Source organism: Ceratotherium simum, chromosome 27 (genome assembly GCF_057802395.1).
Source record: "Ceratotherium simum simum isolate JZ-2026a chromosome 27, ASM5780239v1, whole genome shotgun sequence".
Classification (NCBI taxonomy): Eukaryota; Metazoa; Chordata; class Mammalia; order Perissodactyla; family Rhinocerotidae; genus Ceratotherium; species Ceratotherium simum.
The window spans coordinates 26,207,144-26,235,011 of record NC_141926.1 but is presented as its reverse complement, the minus strand read 5'-3'; the positions used below and the strand labels follow the sequence as shown (position 1 = coordinate 26,235,011).

The 27,868-nt window shown below is 36.7% G+C and overlaps 1 protein-coding gene across 1 annotated transcript; it reads left to right on the top strand.

Annotated features, from left to right (window-relative positions):
- Nucleotides 1-5,737: 5,737 nt before the first annotated feature.
- On the top strand, nt 5,738-26,327 carry CHODL (chondrolectin). The gene is made up of 6 exons (XM_004429499.3): nt 5,738-6,217; nt 16,559-16,868; nt 17,007-17,164; nt 20,850-20,936; nt 23,100-23,202; nt 26,179-26,327. Exons 1-6 carry the CDS (start codon nt 5,998-6,000, stop codon nt 26,261-26,263), a joined length of 963 nt encoding a protein of 320 aa, XP_004429556.1. The 5' UTR covers nt 5,738-5,997; the 3' UTR covers nt 26,264-26,327.
- The last annotated feature ends 1,541 nt before the right edge of the window (nt 26,328-27,868 follow it).

Below are 27,868 nucleotides of genomic sequence, written 5' to 3'. Positions count from 1 at the left end.
GTTTTATGTTCTCTAGGTCTTTAGCTATTTATTTTCTTGACACGTTTTTCTTTTTAGGAAAATGGAGCACTTTTATAGAAAAAAATCTTGGTTCATCTATAGTTTTATGGTCTCTTAGTTGCATTTCTTTCACTCAACTTGGTACTCAGTTTTATTTTGCTTTGTTTGGATTTTCCATTTATGTGGCATCTGCAATATGTCAATCTGTTACTTAAAGGACCATAGAAATTTTTGCAGGACTCCTATTTTCTGATTAATTTGTAAATCAAATAATACAGTGATAAATGTGACATTCATTATAAATCAACATAGTCTTTTTTATAGAAAGAAAGAAAGAGAGAGAGAAAGGAAGAAAGAGAGGAAGGGAGCGATAGAGGAAGAAAGGAAGGAAAGAAGGAAGAAAAGTGTTAGACTTTCTTAACTTTAGAAAAATAGAATTGTAGAGCTGAAAACAACTTTAGAAATAATCTAGCTTAGAGATTCCAAACTTCTTTGGGTATGAAGCCCTATTTTTAACATACATATTTTTCTAGGACCCCACATAATAACAACTGTTCTTTCAGTAACTATTGATCAAAAATACGTGGAAAAAAGTTTTATGAATTTAGTGACATTTTAAGATTAAACTTGCATCTATACATATTTGGAAAATTAGTATATGTATGCAGATAACATATGACTCATTCTGGCTGGGGATAATTCTTAGTGCACATAAAAATTAAGATTTGAGAAATTTGTGAAATAACTGAACATTTCTGGGGCAGGATGTTATCCAGTCTGGAAGGAGAGAATTTTTCCAACTCATTCTTTTTATTTGTTAAAAGTGAAAACCAAAAAAGTGAAGAAACCTGCCCAAGATCATATTAACTGAAAATTTAGATTTACATTTCTGCTTGCCAAGTAATTTTTCCATATCAAAATACTCGATGAGGAGTTCATCAGTTACATACCTACATAATTCAGGCTAGACACTTGAAGTTAGGATGACTTTAGCTTATGCCTTTGATGGTGCTCAGGGCAAGCTGCCCCAGGAAGCACCACTCTGGTATGCGGATTATTTCGAGCTGAAGACAATAAGGACTCAGAGAACTCAGGAAGAATATTTGAGTTTCCCCTCCCAAACTGCCTAAAGAATTTAAAACAAAAGATCTGTTTCAAGAAAGAGTTGTTATCATGATGGCTGTAAAGATAATGTAGGATAGAGGTTATAATAGGAAAGGCACCAAGCCCCTTTTATCAAAAACTCTGTCTCTCCCTGACGACATTATCTATAGATGACCCTGAAAAGAATTGTCTTCCTGCCCTCTGAAGTCCCAGACCACTACCCACCCCCAACGCGTTCCTCGCCTTTAGCTGCAATACTTAAGCAGTCTTAAGTCCCTCTTCCCCTGACACCTTTTTCGGTTTAATTATCTCAATTTTGTTTGGATGTACTTATGTGCATTAAAACCAAACTTAGTAATTAAGCCAAGATTAGAATAAAAAATATTGGTTCTTGCTAGATTTATAACAATAGTACCTGATGGCGTTGCTTTAAATTAATAAGGAAGCACTAAAAGGAAATTTTAATTTACTAAGTTGATATTCAGTTAGACATTCACATAAATTCATGTGATTCTTCAGATCTGATAAGATATGTTCCCAGTAATTGAGTTCCATAAATATTTTTAACTCATTACCTGAATGGTCAGAGCATGTAACGGACTCAATAGCTCCTAAATTTAAACATTAAATGATAGAAAAGCCTGTTTTTGTAGGATATATAATACTTCATTAAATTTCTAACAGCATTATGAACAATAAAGCTCCCTTGGAGAGCCTTGTGAAGACTCAGACTTCTCCTGGGATGAAGAGGAAGAGTAGACCTGACTCTTGAATGAGGTGGGTCGTGTATTCTACAGCACAGACATGTTTTGAAAACAACGAGTAAATCTCGGGGGAATTTGTCCGACTGCTCGTCCTTGCATTTTGAGCCAGTTACATGCCCACACAGATGCCAAGGTGTCACCTCTGAAGAATTGGGAGGAAATGCCTTGGATTCAATGCTCTCTTCCTGGACGTGACAACTAATCATTATTCAGAAAAAAGAAACCTACTGTGAATTGGTTATATAGTAACATTTTTATTTTACACTTTTGAATATTTATTTTATGTCTTGACAATATTGTTGATAGTGCTCAGGAGAATCATTAACCATCATTAAATAAAGTGTAATACAATGAATGAATTAGTTAGTATTGGATTCCAATAACATTTAAAATATATTAATATAAAGTTTTAATAACTTAAACACTGTAACAAAACCCCTTTGTAGACCATTGCAATGGACTGAATGTTTGTATCCCCCCAAAATTCATACGTTGAAATCCTAACCCCGAAAGTGATGGCATTGGGGGTGGGGCCGTTGGGAAGTGATTAAGTCATGAGAGTGGAGCCCTCATGAATGGGACTAGGTTCCTTTATAAGAGGGACCTCAGAGAGCTCTTAATTCTCTTTCCATCATTTGAGGATATAACTGGAAGTCAACAGTGTGTAACACAGAAGAGGGCCCTCACTGGAACCCAATTATGCTGGTACCCTGATCTCGGACTTCCAGCCTCCAGAACTGTGAGAAATAAATTCCTATTGTGTATAAGCCACTCAGTCTATGGTACTTTGTCAGAGCATCCCAAACTAAGACAACCATATTCGTCACTTTTTGCTCTGGAACACGTATGAATGAACTCTGTTGTGAGTGAGGCTGAAGCCACTGTATAGAGTTACCCAAATGAGAAGCCACTGAAGACAAATTAGAGCCTGGAATTCAGACTGTCTGTCCTTGAGGCTTATTAATGGACGTAAGAAACAGATGCTCACTGGGAATTGCAGACATTTGATGGTGATGGGTAGAGTGAAGGAGTAAGTTGTATATTTGGGACACACAGATTCCAATAGTGTACTGTTAAGGGCCCTGATGTCACTTTCGAAACTTTGGATTCCAAATATTGTTGCTCAGTTGATGTTTCAGAGCCTATGGAGACTTAGCGATTGACTCATGTCTGAGATTTCTCTGGGATCATTCTTATGGAGATCACCTTTCTATTTTGGGGCTTGAATCAATGTTGAATGAATCAATGTTGTTGCACACTGTTGTTGAATCAATGTTGAACTCCTTAGCCCAATCGGTTTAAAGTTCTCATTTGAATTTTTTTTTTTTTTTAAATTGGGCAGAGAGGGCCGGCCCTGTGGCTTAGTGGTTAAGTGCGCATGCTCTGCTGCTGGCGTCCTGGGTTCGGAACCCCTGGCGCCCACCGACGCACCGCTTCTCCGGCCATGCTGAGGCCGCGTCCCACATACAGCAACTAGAAGGATGTGCAGCTATGACATACAACTATGTACTGGGGCTTTGGGGGAAAAAATAAATAAGTAAAAAATAAATAAATAAATAAATTGGGCAGAGAATCTTAACTTGCGATGGACCTCTCTCCTGACTGCCAGTCCCCAGTCACATGATCTTGTCACATCCTTGGTTTCAGGGAATCTGGAGGCCCAGCTCCACGCATGTGCAAACGTTCCTCCCATAACCGTAGGGTCTCTCGGTTGGCCTTGAGGGAGCACCTATCTCCTGACTGATCCAAAAGCAATTCTTAAACTTCTCATTTTGTTCCATTAATGTGGAACTAGAATATATTTGCTATGAGAAAGTCGTCTCCTATGATACCTTATGCATATCCACAGGGAAAACAAGAAAGTCATTTGTTAAAAAAATTAATGAATGTTGTTTTCTCCTAACTTCCAATAACTTTATAATACTTTTTAAAAATGCAATTTTGTTTAAAATTTTTAATTTATATCTTCTACTATGCTATATGAAAAAGTTATGTAAGAGAGAGATCCCCTGTGCTCTCCAAAGGAAATATCTAGTACCACTCATATTTCACATTTAAGGCTACCCAAAACATGCTCTCTGACTTTAGTGATGATCCATCCAGATGTTTTCTAGCGATGGAGAAACAAAGAAAAAATCTGGCTTTGTCATCCTGTCCCCTTAAAAACATCATATCTAAAGAGAGTCGTTAATAATTTGTTGTCCTGATAAGTCAAACAGCTACCATAACAACTGCTGAACAGCCCTGGTTAACCGGTACAGCCACCCTAAACTGATGCAATTCTAGCCTAAAGATAAGAAACTATATTTTAGGAAGTCTGTGCAACCATATTGAGGATACAGTTCTTACTATAATTTAGTTTTTCTGAAGTACTAAAACCATTTGACTCCCTTTTGCCAATAATAGCTGCAAGACCTTGCTGGCTTTTTAGGCAGCAGAGACATTTGGGACATTTGGGGGTCTATTGATATGTAGGGAGTGATTCCAGTGCTTATGTTGTAATCCACTGGTATTCCTTTCCCAAAGAAGGACGTTTTCATGATAACTCTGGGCCACATGAATATCTGCGAGTAGGATGGCATGAAAGGAGAAAGATGATGAAACTCACAAAATCCATACCCTCTACAGGATTTATTAATTGCCCATGGCCCTGCAATAAATTAGTACTTTTAATGGTTATACAAGGAAAAATTAAGCGATAGACATCATTATAATTATTTTAAAATTCTACTTGCTTGAGTAGGGTGTATTTAAGAATCTATAAGTTCTTTCCAAGTACTAAAATTCCTTATTCTGCAAGACTTGTCCTTACTGTAGCAGGACTGACTTTCTTTTTTCAAGAAAACAGTCCAACATATGTTTAGAATGTACTTGTGGCTTATGAAAACCAAAGACAGGGAGGTGTTGTAGGAAAGTGTACTACTGATTAAAACCAAAAGATTTTATTTAACAAATCCTGGTGCATTTAGGGCACCATAATGGCAAAATACCAATTCTACTGAAGCTCATTATGAGAGCATCCCCAGGGTGTCTATCTTAGACTAGATTTAGGTGAAACTCTTATGAACTTCTTTCCAGTACTCCAGGAGACTCTAGCATCCTTACCGTACACTATTTTAATAAAGCCCAGGTAAAGTTATGGAAAAGTGCCTTTGCAGGTTTTAAAATGTTTTACTTCTAATGTAAACCATAGGTCACCAATAGATGATTGCAAAGAAATACATGCATTTATATCCAGAAAATTCCCAAGTATTCAGAATATTTATTTTGTGTTGATGGTTTTTATTTCTGGAGCTGCAAATACTGAGATTGAAATCATTGGAGAAACGGTGCCTCAAATATCCTCTTCAGTTTGCTCCTGTGGCAATTTAGCTAAACAACCTGCTTGGAAGTAATCTACTTGGAGAATTTAGGTGGGGAAAAACCTGCCACATTGTATAATTCACTGAGCTGGCTTTGGCTCTCACTCCGCCAATCCGTCTTAAATAGTGGCTAGTGCCCTGCATCTAGCAATACATATGATCAAGCAATTTAGTGCAGAAAGAGAAAGGCCCCGCAACTTGGCGTCCCCGTGGACATTAATCTTTGAGAAAACCAAATGGATCCAACTTTTGCCCGAGTTTAATAGCAAAGCTGTGACATTTTACACAAATGAGTATCGAGTCTGTTAGCGAATGGAAAGAGGAGACTGGGAGGAGCGCAAAGGAGGAGGTGGGGCTGCTGACTGGACTGTTTTCAAAGTGGCTCCAGCTTTTAGGGGAGGGGCCTGGATGCTCCGCACGGCAGGAGAGACGAAGTAGTTAAAAATTATTACGAGCAAGGGGCCGGCACCTCGCGGTGTGGGCATATAAGAGGCGCCTCCAGCGCAGAACTGCTGCTGCTGCTGTGGGAGCGCGCCTGGGGCGCACGGGCTCAGCCCCTCACTAGCCAGAGGCCGGGGAGAGGAGCAAGGGGGACCAGAGGGGTCCAAACCAGGGCTCCTGCTTCACCTCTGCCACAGACACGGGATCCCCTAACTTCTGTTCCTTCTCCCTAAACGTGCACCCAGCCGCCCCCCGGGTCGTGCGCTCTAGCCCCCATCACCCGCGCGCGGCACGAGCGCGCCCGGCGCCAGATCCAGCCAAAGGGGATGCGTGCAGGGGACCCGGCGGCTGGGCTCGGGCGGCGGGAGCAGGGCCGGCGGGGAGGCTGCGGAGTTAGAGCCCCGGCTGCGCGGCGGGCAGAGGCCGCCTTCGCTCGCCGTAACACCTGCTGCTGCCGCCGCGCCGCGATGAGCCGCGTGGTCTCGCTGCTGCTGGGCGCCGCGCTGCTCTGCGGCCACGGAGCCTTCTGCCGCCGGGTGGTCAGCGGTGAGTCAGGGGGCCACGCGCCGGGCGGACCCGCTCGGGGAGAGGACCGTGGGGCGCGAGGGCGATGCGGGGCACCCTGTCCCGGGGTGGAGGCTCTCGGGAGAGGTGGAACCCCGTGCCGAGTAGGGGGCCGGGAGGGGGAGGAGGGGGGCGGTGGCGGAATAGATTGTATTCTGCTCTCTCCCCGCCCCCCAAAACACGCGCAGAGAAGTTTACATTTTTTGGAAGTGCCTGGTTGAGGAGCCGCAAAGCAAGCGGTACATGATGACCGGCACAGCTTTTTCCAGGAGTAATGCCACTTTCTTTGTAAGAGAGTTGGCCACAGGGCAGGGCTTGGCACCTGCAAAAGGGGTGGAGTACCGCGGAGGCAGAGGGAACCCGGAGACAGAGGTCCGCTGCAGAAATGCCACCCCCTGTTGGCCCGGCTCGACTTCTGTCCCCGCACCGTGTTCACTCGGATGATTTCTGAGAGCAGACCTGTTCGCTGTGGGTCGCTCACTGACCCCTGGGCACGCAGCCTTTGTTCTCGGGAGCGCTGACAAAGAACAGGGACTGGCCGTTGTGCGTAAACCCTTTTCCTTTGCACACCTCATCCCAAGTTGGGAATTTCTCAGAAAATGAAGTAGATTGTGGTTGAGTTGAGGTGTATGGGGTAATGACTGCAGGTTCGTGCACACAGTAGGTGCAGAATTAGGTCTGTTAAGTGCAAAGGAAATGGATCAGAATTGGCGATCTTCCCAGAGTTCTCTCTGATATTTCTTTTTCTTCGACTTTCACTGTCCTATTGTTCAGCAATTTATATTGCCTTCACCCTCCCTTACTTTTCGGGAAGGTCTGTTTAAAAACATGAACGTTCTCAAAAGCCTAGGTTGAATGAATAGGCCATGAAAATCGAACATAGCTACCCTTATTGAAATCTCTTGCGATGCTCATTCAAGTGATGAAATAAATATTTTTTCGAATGTATGTGGGCACGTGTTTTAAGTGTGGGGAGTTTTTTTAATGTAAAAAGCACGAATTCCTTTTCACATTTTGTGTATCTGTATAACAGGTGTCGCTAGAGGTAGAGATAGATAACATGCCAGCAACTTAATCAGTTGTGAAGCCAGACCTTTAGAAACTGGCGTGTTAAGGGTAATTGTTACTGATCTTCCCCTCAGCAGTATGTGATGGTCTGTATCTTCAGGATATAATTCTTAAATGTCTAATTATCAATCAGTGTCCACTAACTTTTTGGCTCTCTGGAGACACTGGAATTAAATATATTGTGAAATGTCATTTGGAAATGCATATTGCTTACATTTTGGGGGGAGGAAGAAAATCAGGCTGTTTATAAAATGAAAACTTTACAGTATCAAATAAGGATGTTACAGAAGCCAAGACAGATCCCTTTCCTCCCTAATTTGGCTTCAAAGAAAAAATTCACTATGTAGACCCATCGGAATGTGTGAATTGCATATCTGACTATCTTTGTGTTTATCAGAATTATTCTTGCAGGTGAATGAACAGTAGAGACCATGCTTTGAAAATAACGTGGTTTTTAAACAGTAAAAACACTTCATTAACTTAGTGTCTTTCTGGTATATTCTTGTTTATACACCTTAAACTTTGCAAGGGAGTAAAAGGATATCCAAGTTAAAAACATAAAAAATTGTTGACGAAAAGTTTATTTTGTGTTCTATTATTGTGCAAATTGCTCCAAACCCTTCTCTGTATTTTCCTATTAAGTATTTATAAGCATCTTGTAGGTGACATCTGGAAAATTTCTAAATAACTGAACATGATCTATTTAATTTAGCATAAATGATGATGTTTACTTGATATTAAAACAAAACTTCGTTATGTTTTTCTTATGAATAATTTAATTGTCTTTGGCCATAAAAATTCACACTGAAATTTAACCGTTATAAACTGATATGTGATTTTTATCCTTTGAAGGCTAATTTTTTTAAAGATATATTTCAACCACAATGGCATGAGTACACAGCAGTTTAAAGCCTGACATCTTGGAAGCAGTAGGTCTAATGTCTGCCTGGTGGATATTAAGTTTTGAGTCGTGCATCAACTTTTTCATACCACTAGGGACTATTTACCAAAATTCTGTACTCAAGTGTCTGTCAACTGAAACAAGCTCTTTGGGGGCCATTATTAGGAACATACTTATGACATATGGAATGCATTTTCTATTTATTAAATATCAATACAACTATTTATAATTTCTATGTATTATATCAAAATAACCACTTAACCCCCCAACAAGACAAGAACTCATAAAATAATTTATAGAAATTCTTTTCATTTTAGTGCATTAAAATATTCAATAAGATACTTTCCAATACTTTTAAATATATCACCCTTTTAAAATTTGAGCGCATAGGTTACAAATGAGGTGAAAATATTTTCACAAGAAATAACATTTCAAACAATTTCATCATCATAATCTGCCCCATAAGATTTCAGTGCATCTAGCAGTAATAAAAAAGTATTTTTTATAGGTTAGTGGTCATGCTTGTTTTGATACATGAACATGCAAAAAAATACATAACCATGAGGATAATAATAAAAGATATTTGTGAATTTATAATTCTAAGTTGGGAATTACTTTTAGGATCTTAGATCTGTTCTGATTTGCTACTGAACACAGATGTGTAGAGAATGTCTGTGGGGGCTGCAATCATGTAATTTTGCGAAATGGCTGGTATGTAATGACATCCTCTTTAGGACAAAGGTAAGATAATTTTACTTACTGGGATAGGGACACATAGAAGAAAGAAGAGTTCAAAATTCAAGTCTGTAAGATGGGAGGATATGTTTGAAGAGCATGTGAATATTTTTAAACATTCGAGGTGTTTTTAAGTAATGTGTTTCTTTTTTTTACTCTCTTTTTCTTTTTAGTGCACACAGTTGTGATCTCCAATCTTTTTATCTGCGTAGTGGCATTAAATGTATTTCATGGTACCTCCAAATTCTGCAGAACACCTTAATATGTATTAATTTGAGCTTATTAAAATTGGCAAACATTTTATTTAGGAGATTGGGTGATTGACACTTCTCTTTTTATCATGCAGATGCCATAGAATATTGCAAAATCATGGGTGGTGACCAGTAGCCTATAGAATAATATAATGCAAGGGAGATACAAAAAAAACTGCTGAGTGTGTCCCAGCCTGTGGGACTCTTCCATGACATCATCAAAAGCATAAAGTGATGACAGTGCAGTTTTCAAAGATGCAATTACTTTAAGTATCTCTTGGACAAGAAAAGAACAAATTAATCTTTTTACTAGTCATTTAATAAACTACACGTTTATCATAGCCATTATTCCTTAACTGCTGTTTTTCATCATTTCATGGTTTTGTTTTTGTAGCTCCTTTTCCTGAGGATGGCGAAATTTATTACATTAACATGAGAAAAGAGGCAGTATTGTATAAAAGGGTCCAGCGTGGAAATCCAGCTGAGCTGATGTGCTAACAATTTTTGCTTTTTACAACTGCCTTCTGTGCATCCATCCACTTCGCATGCAGGTGGATGGATGCATACAACTGAGTTTATGATTCTGAGTTGGGAATTACTTTTAAGATCTTAGGCCTGTAGTGGTTTGTTGCTGAACACACATGTTCAACTGTGTTCAGCCTGACAACTTGACTAAAGTTATACTCCTTGTAATTCTAAAAAATTCAGTTTGGGCCTTGTTTGTTTTATTTGGAAAATCAAAGGGCTAGATAAAGAAAATCATTAAGGACATACCTGGTCTGAAAATCTGAGATAGCTGTTCTAATATTCATCCCGTGTCTAAATGTCCAATAATGGAAAATCCACAATCTGCTTAAAACAAATTCTCAATGCACAGCTCCTTGCATCTGTTAGCCACCCAGTAATCAATCATGGATCAGTGCTAATGATTATAACATAGAAAACATGAATAATGTACATATTCATCAATCCCTTTATTCATGAAATGTTTCACCTTAGAAAAACATTATATTTGAAATATATCAGGAGGCAGCATAGAAATTTGGGTTAATGCGTGGACTGTAGAGCCAGCTGTGAATTAGGGGAAATTATTTAACTTTTCTAGGTCCTCCGTCACCTCAATTTTAAAATGGGATGAGAGCACCTACATCGTGGCATTGTTGGAGGAATAGAGGGGTTTGGACATAGCTGTGAAGGTTGGGTCATGCATAGGGATGTGCGCCAAGAAGCCATGAGAGGGAGCTCAGCGAGACAGCACTGTGCCTGGAGCTGAGGCCACCTGGAGGAAAACACAGCTTTTTCTAGCTGAACAGCCTATAGCACCACGAGAGATCATCTTTTCCTAATTTATCCAAAGGCATGGATTGTGCTAACAGTGAGGCCCTCAATTATTGATAAACGTCAGGTATTATTATTATCATTATTTCTTTAAAACTCCTAACCACTCCCACTTTTTAGGTAAGAACATTGAAGCCAGGAAAGTTTAAGAAATGTCCCCAATGTCGTCACAGTTCAAGTAGTATAGCTCTAGGATTCCAAGCCAGTTCTTATTGACTGAATACTTGAACTCTTAACTCACACAGTTACTTGGTTTACAATTTATTATTTAGATCTTGATTTTAAATATTAGGATTTTTAAAAGATGAATTTCATCCCCTTCTCAGAAAGTTTGTGGTTTTCCCAGCTGGAGAGGCAGGGCTTGCAGCTGCCACCACCTTCCATAAAATGACCCAGCACTACAGTTGTGGTTTTGGTGGTGTTTATCAATGTAGGAAAATGGATTCCAGCATAATCTCAATAGTGCGCTATACAATTAATTGCATTATAGAATCCCTGTTGCAAAAATAAAGTTTATTATAACAAAAAATTTTTTCTAAAGAAAAATGCTTAAGAAATTGGTATAGTATTGAGTATTGAGAGCAGAGCAGTTTGGATCAATAGCATTCTCTTTCTTCTAGTTTAGAAGTGTTGGCATTGCTATCAGAGGTCATGTTGCACTGTATGTTGTAGTATCAGCATATTTATCAGTGTGATTTTGAGAGGAGTAAGAAAGAATTATGAAAAACAAATTATTTTGTAGGATTCTTGTAAAACATACAAAGTCCGGTCAATCTGGTTTGGGGAAGATTTATCATGTAGATCCTCTTTTGTACAACTTTCTTTAGCTTTGCAACTAAAGGTAGATCGTAATTGAAAATAGGAATTCATAAAACATCTTCCTTGATTTTATTGACAAATATGATATAAATTCAATACTTATTTTATATTGATAACATATAATTATAGTGTTAGGTATAAGAAAAATGTTATTACTTTCCTAACTAACTGAGGACTCAACCATAAGAAAGTTAATAAATATAACGAGAATAAAACCGAATCATAGATCTTTTCTATTCAGGAGGAAAAAAGTAAGTTGCCATGACTTTATGAGTTTGGCCTTGCATTTACATCATTGCCAAAATCATTTAAAACTCTGCCAGTATTTAGCTCTAAAGGAATTTTCATGACTAAGAGAGAAGACAAAACCATCTCTTCATGGAAATAGTAGCAGGATCTTAGCTGTGACAGTGATAGGAATGTTTATTTTAGTAGGCAGTACTGAGAATTATCTCTAATTGGAAATTCCTGTGTATGTATGTAGTTCTGTGCGTGTGTGTATGAAACCAATAGGTGTGGAATCCTAGGTGGAATTCTCTCATAAATAAGCCAACAATCAAAGGGTGTTTCTCACTACAGATACTGGGTAACATTTAGTAAATTAATGTTAGACAATGTCAAGGTAGCATTAGTGTAATAAAAAACTGTTATTTGAATATGCATCGGAATGTTTTATGGGAGGTAGAGTAGTAGATGGAAGGTTAGATGTAGTAGATGGGAGTAGCTGTAGTAGATGGAAAATGACAATTCCTACTTTTTGAAATAGTCAGTGGAAGATTTTTTCTGAATATAATATTTAAAAGTAAGAGAAAAGGAAATTCTCCACGTGACTTCACAGAAAGAGAAGGGAGGTAATCCTAATGGTTCTTTAGGAAAATTAGCCTTTATGAAAGTGGGAAAAGTTGCTTCCAGAAGATCCGTATTAATGGAACTTTTATGGGAATTAGGGCAACATTTGTTTCCCAGCTGTTGGAGTTCCACTCCTATCACAGCCAAGTGTGATCAGCTGAAATGGCGGTGAGCGGTTCAATAGCTTCTTCTTTTGCTGATTTTGCTGCAGCTTGGATCAAATTTGCCCAATAAGGTGGAAATCAGTAGTAAAATAGAGCTGGATGTAAAGAAATTCACAGTGTCAGCTTTAAATGATTATATATGTACCATAAAAAATTGTGCAATGTGTCTATAATTTCCTGAAACAGCCTTTATGGATCTGAACTGCTGGTGACTTTTCAGTTCAAAATCTGTGGACACAGTTGATATTCAATCAATACACTTTGGACTTAATATCTATCTGTAGTTAGTAATTGCTCGCTGTCCTGATCCTCTGACAGTAATCCGGCAGTGCAGCTACTACCCCCTCGCCTGGGACCCCTGGACCACTCCGTCATCCACAGCCGCAGAGCGTGTCAAGGCTGGCTATTGTCCAGGGTTCGAGCAGTATTAGTTGTTAATTTTTTAAAATATAATCCCTGTCTATGGATTTTTTAAATCATTATTATTATTTCTCTAGAGACTAACATTTATCTACAGATTAGCATTCCTAATACCTACTGGTGGTATTAGGAATTTCCACATGACACTTAAAGCTCTCTTATGCATTTAATTAGAAGCGCTATCTTAATTTTATAAACAAGTGAATTCTCACCATTGTTTTTGTATCCTCACTATAAATAATAAATCTGTGTTGCATTTATTTTTTAATATATCAGAGGTAATAAGAAGAGACTTTTAGCATGTAAATCATACCTATGCATCTTCTGAATGTGTGCTGGCTTTGTTACACAAATATTTTTTCCTCATTAAAACTTCTGGCTAATCTGTTTTTTTTTTTTTTTTTCTTTTTCAATTTGGCTTCTTTTTGACATCTTGCAAAACAAATGGACAAATTTAATAGTTCAAAAGTGCTGGAATCAAATCCAAGTCAGAGTTCTTGGAGTGAAAAATTGAACAAGTGGAAAACTCAAGGGAATGCAGTTAAGATATATTTTGAGACTTAGAAATATGTAAAGGATGTAGAAGATGAAAATGGAAACAGAGCTTGCTTTAAAAATGCAGGCATAAAAATCACTAGGCTTAATGGCATTGTTAGACTATTACCAGGAACAACCATTATAAATGATGAAGTCATCACAAACCCTAATAATAAGTTAGGAGAAATTTTTAAAAATAATAATTGTGTTAGAATCAACCATTGGGACTTCCATGATCATCTCTCAAAGATTATTTATTTCAGACTGATTTGTCCTCTTGAAGTCTCTTTAATTCCAGTTGCCTGTGGTCATTCACACTAATGTGGTATTTTTCGTTAACAATTAGTTGGGGCAGTCTGTTAATTTGTTCTTATTTTTCAGTGTGTTGTTCCAGGGTCCAGATCACAGTCAATGAGAGAGAGAGGACAACTGGCTGACTTGCTTGCGGTGTTGGAACCACTATTATATTAGTTGGCTGTTCTCAGCTTGTGTCAAGATATTGAATGCCTATCACTCAAACACTGTTGTGAGGTTAATTGCCTTCCACTGATTTCTGCTCCCTCCTGCCTCTGAGTGTCATCATAGGTCATTAATTGCTGATTCTGGGGGAGAATAGATGTGATACCAACGTTGGCTCAGTGTGATGTACTGTAATTAAAAAGTACAAAGCTTGAATGCTTTATGTTTTAGCCAGTGTTAAGTACAATAACACCCCCAGCCCTCCACTGCTAACAATTTTTCTTGATCGGCTACAAAATTAAATACATAGTGAAAAAAAACCCTTGAATCCCAACAAGAATAATGTTCATGCAGATGAATCTTAAGAAAGCAGTAAAGCTCTGCCTTAATTTCTTAGCATAAAGTAATTTGACTTAATTTTACATAAGATACTTTGTAGTGTTTTCCAAGGCCAATCTAAACTAAAATCAGAGACAGACAAAGAAAGTAGTGGAGGCTGTGGGCAGCAGGTTGGGGATAAGGAATAGTGACAGAGAGGGATCTGCGGCAGTTTTAAAAGTTGATGGCAGAGATCAGAGGTGGACCAAAGAAGCTAATGAAAAACAATATAAACAGCGTGACTATTCCAGAGATCGTCTCTATAATCTTAGCGTAATGTTTGTTGGTGAAAGGAGGCGGGTATAAACATTAGGACAATAGGAATTCCATTGCTGGTAGAGTTAGCTAAATCCTACACACTGTGGTGTTCCTGTTTTATATATGGCTTTATTATGGCCTCATCCATATTTGCAGTTATGTCACTAAGTAATTAGGAAAAGCCATTCTGCTTAATATGTAGAGGTATGTGAAATTCAATTTTGAGAGTTTTTTTTATCAAACTTTTGTTGTTTATGTTTTTAAGTCTTCACAGATGTTGTTTGAGCAGAAGTAAATTAGCCATGTCACAACAATGAAGTTTGATAAAAAAGTGGTATTCCATTAGGAAGTCTCAAGAATTATTTTAAGCTTGGGTTGTGGCTCTGGCTAATATCTTGAAACAAATTTATATATATATATAAGGAAATATAAATATGTATGTGACATTTAAAATTGTTTATAGTTATCCCGATAGGTGGTTAGCCTGAGTGCTGTAATATAAAAACCTTTAAAATTCAAGTGTAAGTAAAAGTTACATTTTAAATTTCCCTTCCAAATGCTGAATATTCTATTTATTAATTCATAGATTTTGGACATTCTGTTGGCCCCAATCTTTATTCTTAAAGAAATATGCAATAAAACCACCAATAGTTAAGATTAACTGTGAGAAAAGGTAAATTTAAATGAATTTGGATTTAAATTAAATGGAATTTTGAATTAGGGAAGGTTCAAAAGAAATGCAATGTTACTACTTTCAAACTCATAAAGGAATTAATTTCAACTACTCAGAGCATTTTTTAGCTCAAATTTGAAGAAGTCCTTTTTATTTAATATGTATTTAATATGTAAATGGAGCCTCTAAAGCTGAAAATTAATTTGTTTTCAAGTCTGCTAAATATTTATCACCTAATCTATTTTTAGCTAATCATTTAACTGTCTTTAAAAGGCAAGTTTAGCCCAATTTCAGCTTACCCTGATCTCTACCCAAATGATCAGAAATTGACAATAATTAACAATTGATGAGGTTTTACCAGCTCCTTTATTTTATGATGTGTTTGTTCCAGCTGTTCCCTAAGCCATTGATTTTTTTTTCACATTTAAAATGCATTCCTCTTTTGTTTGTTTGTTTTAAGTACATGATTCTCTAAGGTCAAATTCGGGAAGTTTTATTTGAAGTTTGTGATTCATTTGAGATGTCTGTGTAAAAAGACAGAAGACATTGAGAGATTGGAGCTCATACACTGTATGTCCTATAAAACCAGAACATGTTCAGGGAATTGGTAATGAGAATTTTTTTAGAGATTACTCTAGAGTATTCTAGAAGTCTATCCTGTCATTTCTAATACAATATTATATTAATAAATTGTTTATTACTAGAATAACCTTCATTCTGGCCTCTGTTAATTTTCAAAGCAAACTTGCAGTTTGTTCTCAGATATATACAATAAAAGCAGATATTTACACCTTAAATTTGTCACCTACATCTTCTTCATGATACTTTATGTAAATTGATTTTTTTAACTTTACTTGTTTTTAATAAGTAAATTTATGACTACTTCTTCTTATTTCATAATTTTGACCTTTTAGCTCCCTTTACTGTATATATACCTGAAATTTCTTTAGTTACTTTCACTTGCTATGGTAATCAGTTTATAAAATCTAAGCCACAAGAATTATGATTTCCTTTAACAAAAATTTCCTTGAAGTACTGTGTTTAAAAGTTTATGTTCAGGGCCGGCCCCGTGGCTTAGCGGTTAAGTGTGCACGCTCTGCTGCTGGCGGACTGGGTTCGGATCCCGGGCGCGCACTGACATACTGCTTCTCCGGCCATGCTGAGGCCGCGTCCCACATGCAGCAACTAGAAGGATGTGCAGCTATGACATACAACTATCTACTGGGACTTTGGGGGAAAAAAATAAATAAATATAAATTATAAAAAAAAAAGTTTATGTTACAAGTTAGTAGGGAATCAATTTGTTTTCATAAATTGAAAATAATAACCTAGAAAATAAACTTTACACAATGATTCAATGGGAGAAGCATTCTTGGTAGAATGTTTCCTGTTTTGATTGGTTCTTTAATCTTAATTCATAGTAACATTATGAATATAGTTCAAATAATCAATACATGGGCATCTTTTTTTCAGGCCAAAAGGTGTGTTTTGCTGATTTGAAGCATCCCTGCTACAAAATGGCCTACTTCCATGAACTGCCCAGCAGAGTGAGCTTTCAGGAGGCACGCCTGGCTTGTGAGAGCGAGGGGGGAGTCCTTCTCAGCCTTGAGAATGAAACAGAACAGAAGTTAATAGAAAGCATGTTGCAAAACCTGACAAAACCAGGAACAGGGATCTCTGATGGTGATTTCTGGATAGGGCTTTGGAGAAATGGAGAGGGGCAAGCATCCCGTGCCTGCCCGGATCTCTACCAGTGGTCTGATGGAAGCAGTTCCCAGTACCGGTGAGTAGGGATCCTGAGGAGTCGAATGTGCTCTGAGGGACTCAAAAGGGTGAAGGGAGATTTCTGTTGCTTGTGGAGGATGTCAGCACAGAATGGGGAAAGTCACTTAGAAGTGTTCCTGTTGCTCCGTATTTGCAGAAACTGGTATACGGATGAACCTTCCTGTGGAAGTGAAAAGTGTGTTGTGATGTATCATCAACCAACGGCCAATCCTGGCCTTGGCGGTCCCTACCTTTACCAGTGGAATGACGACAGGTGCAACATGAAGCACAATTACATCTGCAAGTACGAACCAGGTAGGGAGTATTGTAAGTTGGTCTTGCAGATTTTGTGCGTATTTACTTACATTAAATTTTATCTCTATTTCATTATCTTTGGCTCTTTTTGTTTTTCTGTATGAAAAATGGAATTACTTTGCAGTTTGTCAATCACTCAGTGTACTGAAACAGTCTGTGTGCAATAGAGCAAACTGCCCAATGAGTTAAATAGAAGGGAGTAACTAGAAACATCTGGAGAGGTGTCTTTAAGAGAAAATAATTATTTCTAATATTAAGGCCAAATTGTGATTTTGTAAATGGGTTTTATGAAGAACAAAATATCTATTTTAAAATAGTTTAAACATTTAGTATAGTGTGTGTGAAATAGATATGTCACCAAAGCACCTATATATTTATACATGGGATCAATAGTTCTTTAGATGATTATCTGGTGAATTTAAAGGAACACAGCAACATTCTCTGGGACATTAGTTTATCATTTCATGGCAGGATACTTGGCATGTGCCTCTCAGTGGAAGTCAGACTGGTCATAATTCATTGAACCATAGTGAACAAGAATAGAGGCATGTCCCATGTTCTTCCTATGATCCTCATTCTTTGAAATATGTCTCCTTAATTAGCTTTTGTTTGACGTCTCCAACTTCTTGCCATGCGGCAAATGGGAAGATTGCATTGACCTGAGTTACACCAGTGTGATTTCCTGTTGAAAACAGTAAATTTGAATTACTCTGAATAAGACAACTCAGCTGAATTGACATTTGACCAAAAGAGAGATTAATCAAAACTATGTAAACTCATTTTTTCAGTCATCTAAGAAAGTCAAATTGGATCCTTGGGCTTTGAAATGTTTTTGCTGTTTTTCTCCTCCTCAGTGTTTGGAAGTGTCATTTTAACTCTTCCAAGGGCTGACTGTTTGACCTCGTAACGTGTTCACGCAAGGCAATTATAATCAAGTACTGCTATTTCCATTATTCTCTTGAAATTACATGATGCTTTTTCTCATAAGCTATAAAGCACAAGGGATTATTTGGATTAGATTTACCCTTTTCTTATATTTATCCTGCTCTTGAGTATATTAGCCAAATTTCTATGTCCCTGTTGAGTTTATTCTTTAAGTCCCTTGGTTGCTAAATCCATCATTACCCTCCTAGAAGGCTTTGCAAAGCTAAATCTATTATGCACTTATGTTGTCTTTATTTTTTTCTTGGAAAAATAGGAAGTTGAAATTCTCTGATATTTTGAATTTGTGGCACTATGTACTTGAAATTATTAAGTAAAACAGTATATTATAGAGTATTCTTAATATAATATTGTCTTCTTTCTTTGAGCTTTTAGGTGAACTATTTGACCCTTTGAACATTTATTTTATTTTATTTTGCATTCGTATTTCCCACTGTCAACCCCAGAATCTTCTTTACTTGTTTTGTTTTAGGTGATCTAGGTTCATATTACTCTTGGAAGAGTGTTTAAGACATAGAAGTTTTTTTTTGTTTATCTTCTATATTCTACTGAAGACTTCAAATAATCTATACTTTGTGAATAAGGTGATTTTATGTATTTATTGTTTTTGAAGTGTGTACTCAGTTCTATAGTTGGCCTTATTAATGTGCTTAGATTTTTTATTCTTTATTTTACTTTAAATATTTTCATCTCTCTCTCTCTTTTTTTTTTTTTTGTGAGGAAGACTGGCTCTGAGCTAACATCCATTGCCACTCCTCCTCTTTTTGCTGAGGAAGATTAGCTCTGAGCTAACATCTGTGCCCATCTTCCTCCATTTTGTATGTGGGATGCCGCCACAGCATGGCTTGATGAGTGGTGTGTTGGTCTGTGCCCGGAATCTGAACCTGTGAACCCCGGGCTGCTGAAGTGGAACATGTGAACTTAACCACTGCACCACCGGGCGGGCCCCTAAATATTTTCATCTTTAACTATTTGTTTTCTATTTAGTTAACCTTCCTTGAACTTAGTGTTTTATTTATGAAGGATGTTGGTTTGATTAAATTCCTTGCTTATATAGTCAGTGCATTTTTAGTGGTGAGTGGTGAGCTTTTTAGTGGTGAAGAGGTTTGAGAATTAAGCAGTAGGACTAATTAAAATTTACACATTATAACACTAATTATTTTGAACTTTATTCTCCAACTGCGCCAGAATTACTGTGTGATTTGAACTCAGTCTCCTCTTTCTGCTCCTACACAGCGTGGCTAATGGCTAATGGCTAATGATATCCGAAGCAGTAAGAAATGTACCTAGCTATGCAGAAACTGAATATTCATTTCTGAGTTTTCTCGCTCTCTTCTCCACCATTTTTTGTTACTGTCCTATAAATTGCATATCTATTCTTTGGGTCTGCCAGTGTTATCCAAAGACATTTCTATGGGGATAATTCTGAATCTAATTTTTGCATTTATTAAAATTGCATTTTGTACTCTTATTCTTAGACATTAAAAATACTATGTATGGGATTATGTTTTCTAAAAGTTTGTTACTTAATCAGCAATTACATTAATTTAAAGTTTATTAAGATTATTTAAAAAATAACCAGTTCTACATTGATAAATTGCATAATATCTGTATTATTGTTTAGCAAATACCATTTAAGCAGCTATAGGAATAGAGTGCCTAAGTGCTGTAGAAGAATAAGTGTAGGATAGGACTGTATTGAAACCTAGATAGAGGAAGCTAACAAGTGTCAGGTAAAATATGTATACAAGAATAATAAATATTATTATGGGATGGTGTATGATTAAACTTTCAATGAATAGAGACTGTGTGACCAAATTACAGTAGTAAGCATTACATTGAAATGATTTAGTATTCTAAAACTAATATAAAATGCTGCATGTGTTTTTTCTTTTCCATCAATTGACAAAAATAAACAGAGAATTATATTTTTGGAACAAATGGAAAAAAATTTACCGGGTATTTTCTTACTAATTCAATTTACTTTCACCGAACTATTAATTTAACAAATAGTGCCCTAGAAAAAAAATTAGGTGAGAGAGCAGTACCAGATCATGGTAAGAAATTTCAACATTTTTTAAGTGCATGGCAATTGAAGAGATCCCATCTCATAAAACTAGGGAAAGAAACAGTTTGCAAGCCTTAATTTATTATTATTTTTTAAAGAAGTAGACACTATTGGACAGCAAATCTAAGGATGGCATTGTTTGTATAGGACAGAAATATGCTCTAGAACCTTGTTACTTGAATCATCAATTCCGGATGCAATCCATATACAGTCATCTGCTGATGATCATTGCCAGGGGAAACCTAAATGTTACATGATATGAGTATAGAGGTCATCTTTGCTTGTCTTTGAATTGCAGTTCGTGTCTCACATTCTTATGCTCACTGGTTCTGCTAGCTTTGTGCCTGCTTTGTCATGATAGCCTGTAGCAGGCTGTCATCAACATCGATGCTCTGTTGATTCCTAAATGCAGTTTTGGGTTGCAGGATTCCCCAAGTGGATTCAAGTTGCAAGGATTCACCAAGTGGATCCTTTAATCAAGGATAATTAAATGTTAACTTTATAGTTCGATAATTTCATGTTAATTTAAAATGAAAAATATAACTTTTAGCTGTAAATTGTTCAGAAATTAAAACTACGATGTTTATATTGTTGTATAATAAACTTTTAGTTTCATCTACATTTGCATTTCTCCTGTTTATCGTTACATATGATGCCTGTTCTTATTATTTACAGAGATTAGTCCAACAGCTCCTGTAGAAAAGACATATTTTACAAATCAACCAGGAGACACCCATCAAAATGTGGTTGTTACTGAAGCAGGTAATTAGTTCATGTGTTTTTAACTCCTCCATCAAGAGCAGAAACTATGCTTTTAAACTTTGCTTCAGGGGGCTGGCCCTGTGGCATAGCAGTTAAGTGCACGTGCTCCACTGCTGGCAGCCTGGGTTCGGATCCCAGGCGTGCACCGATGCACCGCTCATCAGGCCATGCTGTGGCGGCGTCCCACATAAAGTGGAGGGAGATCAGCATGGATGTTAGCTCAGGGCCAGTCTTCCTCAGCAAAAAAAAAAAAGAGGATTGGCATGGATGTTGGCTCAGGGCTGATCTTCCTCACAAAAAAAAAAAAAAAAAACTTTGCTCACATTGGTCCCAACTTTTCTTGTAGCCTGGTGACGTGGTGCCCTAAATATGGGCCTATGGAAATTTACTTTTGAACTAGGTTAGACAAATGATGCTAAGCTAGTATTTGAATAGAAAAACCTATTTTGTTTTCTTCTGATTTTCACTTCAAGTGGATGTGTCTAGTACTAAACCAATTAATCCACATTAAAACCTGGATCCACAAAGAACTTCATCAAAGACATGTAGGTGTTATGATGTAAACTGGCACATTCAGTGGGCTGCAAACAGTGGTGTGCTGGAAAATGTTTGGGGATTGGCTAGGGTGGGGTGGGTATAAAATAAGATGCCCAATTTGTAGCCTTTGCAATTTTCCCTGGTGTAAATACTCCCACCCTGGCCAATTTGAAGCTACAAGTGGCATCCCTGAACAGCAGGTTGGGAAGAATGCATACAATGAGCTCTAAACCCAGCTGCCTCCAGCACACCGCTGTCTCAAAAGACACAAAGTGCCATTCCAATGCAAATTGCATGTTAGTCAGAAGCTGCTCTTAGTATCAGTTAGGGGCTCATTTTAGCATGGCCCTATTCCAATTGGACAGAAATATTTATTTATTCTAGTTGCTTTGTGAAGATTGAGTGAAAGACCCAAAGTCTCAAAATCTTTCCACAGGTGATCCAAAATCCATGAAAGAGTAGGAAACTTTCTCTTTTCCTTTACTATAATATAAAAGGGATCATGATGGCATTTTGCAAAGGAAGAGATATATTTCCTACTCCTTAAAATGCTTGAAGTCACCTGTTGAAGGCCCGAGAGTGCATGAAAGCATAGCAAATTATCCCCAAAATACAGCAAATTATCCCCAAAATACTGCATCACTGGACTGCAGTTGATGTGTCTTCTTCTGTTAACAAAGAAAGTGATGAGCAGTAAACTGGATAGTTTGATTTAAGTCTGGTCCACTTTGACCAGAATTATTTAGAATAACAATGATGACAGCTTTCAATTTGCTAGCTAAAGGCGTGGTTTTCCATTTCGCTTTTCTTGGCTGGCCATGATATTAAACCTTAGCACTTTCCACTTTTCAGGTGCCTGACTTTTGAAACCATTCAGAATGTCTAAACCTAATTAAAGATATCAGTAAATAATTACATCAGGAATATTTCCCTCTTATGACATTGAAAAAATGTTTAATAAAGTCATTTTAAGCTGTGTGGGACTTCAGTGTGGCAGTTTTTTATTTTACCAAGAATACTTAACGTTATCTAGTGTGATGGAACAGGATTAAGAAATGATTCATTTTTGAATTTAATTAAGACCAAGTCATTCTGTCTCTGGAGTCTTGTGTCTCTGGGTTATGATTGTATCATCAGTTAATATTTACGTATTTTGGTTTAATCCCAGAGAGTCTTGCATATTATCATGGCACTGAGCTTGTTGGTTAGGATAATTACATATCTAATGAATCAATAATTATTTTAACAATGATTATTATCCTTTAATAATCAGTGCTTGTTTCTCTAAGTAATAACTGAGAAGGATTAATGAAGTTAGACAGCTAAGATTATTAATATGTTGTGAAAACTAGCCCCTAACTGAATTGCAGATTTAATAATAGTTTTGGAAATATGGACATTGAATTGGAGGATGGCAACCAGTGCAGTATGATTTTGTTTTCCATTTTTACCGAATACGAATATATTATTTCATTAGATTATTCAGTATTTTGGGAAGAACCTTGCTTGAAATCTATTTATTGATAATTCTTTTTACCTTAAATTTTTGGAAAATTTGTGTTTAACTTTGATGTTAGAATCTTGCCTCAACTGCCTTTTTACACTAAGATTGTTTTACTTCTGTAGGCATAATTCCTAATCTGATTTATGTGGTGATACCAACCATCCCGCTGCTCTTACTGATACTGGTTGCTTTCGGAACCTGCTGTTTCCAGATGCTGCATAAAAGGTAAATAATTCATCTAGGTAGAGACAACTTGAAACTTTTTAAATAGGTTTTCAGAACTCTTTAAAATATTTTATAAAATTATATTTTTATAAAATTTTAACAAACATTTAATTTATTAAAAAATTATAAAATTATATTTTTAATTTGCCTTAAGAAAGTTCTGATTTTCATGTCTGACAGCACAAATCCAGTATGTGCAATCTAATGAGATATACCTTGATTATAGGATTCATGCATGACCTCATTTAATCCTCACAAGCCATATGAAGTAGATACCCTTGTGTTTCTGTTTTTCAGTTGAGAAGATGGCGGTTTAGATGGGTTACACAGTTTGCCCTGGGTCTCATAGCTAGTGTGTGTGTGGTGGATCTGAAATTTGAATGCTTATAAGCTTACAACTATGCAACTATACCGTCTTGTCTCTTGTTTATTACCTATAAGGATTAATGCTACCCCTTTCAATCTTGACCTCAAGTTGTATGCAAGACTGTTTTTGTAGGTGCACTTTGTAATACCTTTTCAAAATGTCAAGTCATAGGCTTCTGTTTTATTTCAAAAGGACCTTTTAAGTGTAGGAAATAAAGGACAATGGTAAAAATAGGTCACTTTTCAGAAGACATCTTGAAATAAAATGATATATCTTAACAGTGAGATTCTTAAGAGTATTCTTTTATATCTGTTTACCCATACCCTTGAGTTAGAAGTGAAATTTTTCCATGTGCGTGAATTAAATTAAAAAAATTAATATATGAAATATAAATATGTATCAAAGGAAAAAAAGACAGGTTTAAATAGGAGCATGTTTGCTAGAATAAACTAGACAGCTTTAGGTAGACTAAATAGACATCTTTGTCCAAATGTTTCAAATAAAAACTGATCAAGAGAATGCCTCCATTAGGGAAGGACCTGCAAATAAGTCATTTTTCTCTTTTGACTTTACTTCATCTTCTTCTTTTCCTGAAATAAACCCTAAAGAATCCACTTAATAACAGAAATTCCAGAAAAAAAATTGAATAGATGTAAACTCTAAATGATTCACATAAATTTTTGAAAGGATCCAACCTGTCATTTACTGGCTGTTTAAATAAGACATTTTGAATAATGACAAGTAAAGCCTAGATAATTAATACTACATTTTGTGTCCTCTTGGCTTTCCAATATATGTGTGAAACACAGTTAAAATTGTTTTTCAATATTTTGTATAGAATAAAGACAATATTTGATATAAATCTCCCCATAACCCAGCCAAACTGTTAAGGAAGAGCTGTAAATAACAAATCAGCTTGAAAACATGATCTGAAAAATATTATGTAGACATTTGCATTTCTAAACTAAAAGTCATTAAAGTGCCAATAAATGAGTTTTCTCTAAAGTTTGTTTTCCTTCTTCCAAATAGTGTGTTATCATGGAGATCCTATTCATACAAAAGTCTTCCAGGTTTTTACACCTTGAAGATCTGTGGAGTTTTCACCTGTTTGAAATTCTCAGAGTGAGAAAATAAACCTAAATAGAGTACCTCCCAATTCAGAATTAGCTGTAGTGCTTAATTCATTTGTTCTCAGAGCCTCCCCTTTTCCTTTCTTCTGGGAAAGCAAGGAGAAACTTCATCAGACTCAACTCCATTATCATCTGAGTGCCTTGCAGAAAGTTTAAATTCCAATCTGGTACACATGGTGGTTTCTATCCTTCCATCTCATGTTCAAAATAATAACTCTCGTTCCCTTAACTGGTAGTAACTCTTAAATGAAATACTAATGCTACCCAAAAGTCACATTAATAACTTAACCACTTTTTTTTTTTTACCATTTAAAAAAATTCCATGTTTTTCATAAACTTGGCTTGACTTCTTTTCCATTCATGTTAGATGGCTTCATAGATAAAGGTGTGTTGATCTTATTTATTTAGATGTAAATCTCCAAAATATACAATTTGGGCATAGTATTTTATTAGTAACAAATTCACAGTTAAATTGAAGTCAATTAAGTAATGTTGTAAAACTGTATTGCTCAGGCTTGTTTAGGAAGAGTTCTTTTCTTTCTTTGATGGAATTCTGCAGTGCCTGGTAGACTGAGAGTGAATGGGGTGGAGTAGAGGGCATGCTTTGGGGATTGGAGGGGCCGCCTGGGGGAGGAAGGAAGGGCAGAACACAATAAACAGGAAGTGGTTAGTGATCCAGCTGAGGGTTCATTCTCAGGAAACCAGACCAAAAGGACCTAGATCTTGATAAGTAGTCTGGTAGATGATGCCTTGGGTACCCTCAGGAACAGGCACTTTTGCAGGAACCCAAGAAGTGGCCATTTTATGGAAGGAGAGTTAGAAGACAGCACAGCCTGAGGCACAGGCTGGAAATATGGGTCCGAATTCTACATCTGACAAGAGTGAAGTTCAGTCTCAGATCTAGAGGAACTCAGATATTCCTAAGTTATCAAGGCCTGACTCTGCTTTGAATTACAACGGTTTCAGAGACTGAAGCAAAATTCAACTTTCAGGGATTAAGTGACTTAACTCTAAGACAGGAAAACTGATGGGATGAGGGGCATAGGAAGGTCCTTATACTTAGGATAAAAAGCACTGTTTTGATGATTTAGCATCAAATATAGCATATGTGAATGGCAGAATATACAAAAAGAAAAATTTTAAAAATCATTGATCAAAAAACTGTAGGTTTATTGGTGATTCCAATGAAAATTTTTGGTATTGGGTCAGACACATTTGTGTGTGTTTGTGTGTGTCTGAATTCTAAACTCTGAAGGGTCAGAGGAAGATCTATGTTATTTTTTTCATTATTTCATGTGAGCTGTTTACCATCTTCACATACTGGAATAATCTAGCATTTTTTGTAGCAAAGAAGAAATATGCTGGTGAGGTAAGAAGGATCCTTTTATAATAAGGGCCTAAAATATCTCCATTTGGACCAAGACATGCCTCTTCTGATAAGTCTCAGACATTAAACTTACTTCTTCTTATGTTTTCCAGTAAAGGAAGAACAAAAACTAGCCCAACCCAGTCCACACTGTGGATTTCAAAAAGCAGCAGAAAAGAAAGTGGCATGGAAGTATAATAATTCATTGACTCGGCTCCAGAAAACAAAATAGAGTTTTATAGTTCTGGATCTGTATGAAGAATGGCATTCTGCTTGGAATGGCTTGAAATCTCAAAGGATCTGCAAGATGAACTGTAAGCTCCCCCTTGAGGCAAATATTAAAATAATTTTTATATGTTTATGATTTCATTTACAAAATATGCTGTGCTAATAATGGAGTGAGACATGCTTATTTTGCTAAAGGATGCACCAAAACTTTAAGTAAATGGAATGGACCATACAGATAAAATTGCTATCAACACATCAGAAGTATGGGTGTTGGAAGCAGTTATTTTTGTTTCTTTCACCTTTCATAAATTGTAAGCTGGTTAAGGTAATGTAAATTGTATTGAAATTTACAGTGTGCAAAAATATTTTACCTTTATGTAAGTGTTTGATAAAAATGGACTGTTCTAATATTTATTTTTACGGTGTTTCATTTTTCAGTACATGCTGTTTTGATTAAAGAAATGTATCACTGTTGTCAACTGAATTCACACACATAAATATAAAACCATAGACAAAGTTTCTTTTCTAGAAACTGTCATCATCTTTCAGTTTCTCTGCTTTTGGTCAGACAATGTTTAGGAAATCTCTTCAGAAATAAGAAGCTATTTCATTAACTGTGGTATAAATCCTCTCAAATATTTTAGAAGCAAGAATTGTCTAATTTCAATTGTGCAAGACATGTGCCTTATGATTATTTTTAGTTTAAAATTCAACAGATTTTGTAATAAAATAACTTTGTTAATAGCTGAGTGTATAAACAATTGAGTGTATAAACAATTATACACTCAATCTAGAACAAAAGAAGTGGCATAGACAATATAAATCATTTGTCTTCACATGTTGCCTATATAACCACAAGTTGCTCTCTGAAGGTTCTGGAATCAATTTGGTCCCTCCTTTGCCCACAAAACAAAGATGGGTGTTTGGAGTCTGGGATGGACCCTGGAGGCAGATAGCTGCAAAATTTGTCTAAAGTTTTTTCTGGCTTTATTTAGCCTCTATTAGCATATAAAGGGGTTTTACAGTTGGGATAGATGAGCGGTGACTATCAGTGTGGAGGTGAGCACAGCACACTGGCATTTCAGCAGGGAAAGAAACTATGAATTAGTGTGAAAATGGGTTGGAGGGCATCAATGATCTGTGTTCGTTCTTGAGAGTTTGGCTGGTAGAGTAAACTGGGGCTCCTCTCTGTCTTATCTCCTAGTTTCTTTAATGCTTGTGGCTCTTTCTCAAGAGACAGTTGTAACTATCTGGTTTTCAAATATCCCTGTGCTCCTTTCAACCAAATAAAAAGTTCTTGTTTCTGAAGAATGATCATTGGCGTTGTCTAAGTCTCTTAAGTAAACAAAATACAGGTAGGTTTACATCAATACATGAAGATGAAAATGAATTACTATTTAAGTGTGGTAAGAATGGAAGTTGTGGTTAGAGAGCATTTTAAAACTCATCTTTTCCCTGTCAATCCTTTTCAGTTAATAAAGTGCTTTCATTAAGACAATTCACAACTAGAGTTTGTTGGCAAAACTAAGAGGCAAATAGAAGTTAGTGGGCATTGGCCCCTTTTCAGCTGCTTAG

Coding starts and splice junctions, on each gene's coding strand:
- CHODL (XM_004429499.3), top strand. CDS start 5,998: ATGCGTGCAGGGGACCCGGCGGCTGGGCTCGGGCGGCGGGAGCAGGGC. Junction 16,869..17,006: donor GGAAGCAGTTCCCAGTACCG/GTGAGTAGGGAT, acceptor CCGTATTTGCAG/AAACTGGTATACGGATGAAC. Junction 23,203..26,178: donor TTCCAGATGCTGCATAAAAG/GTAAATAATTCA, acceptor TATGTTTTCCAG/TAAAGGAAGAACAAAAACTA.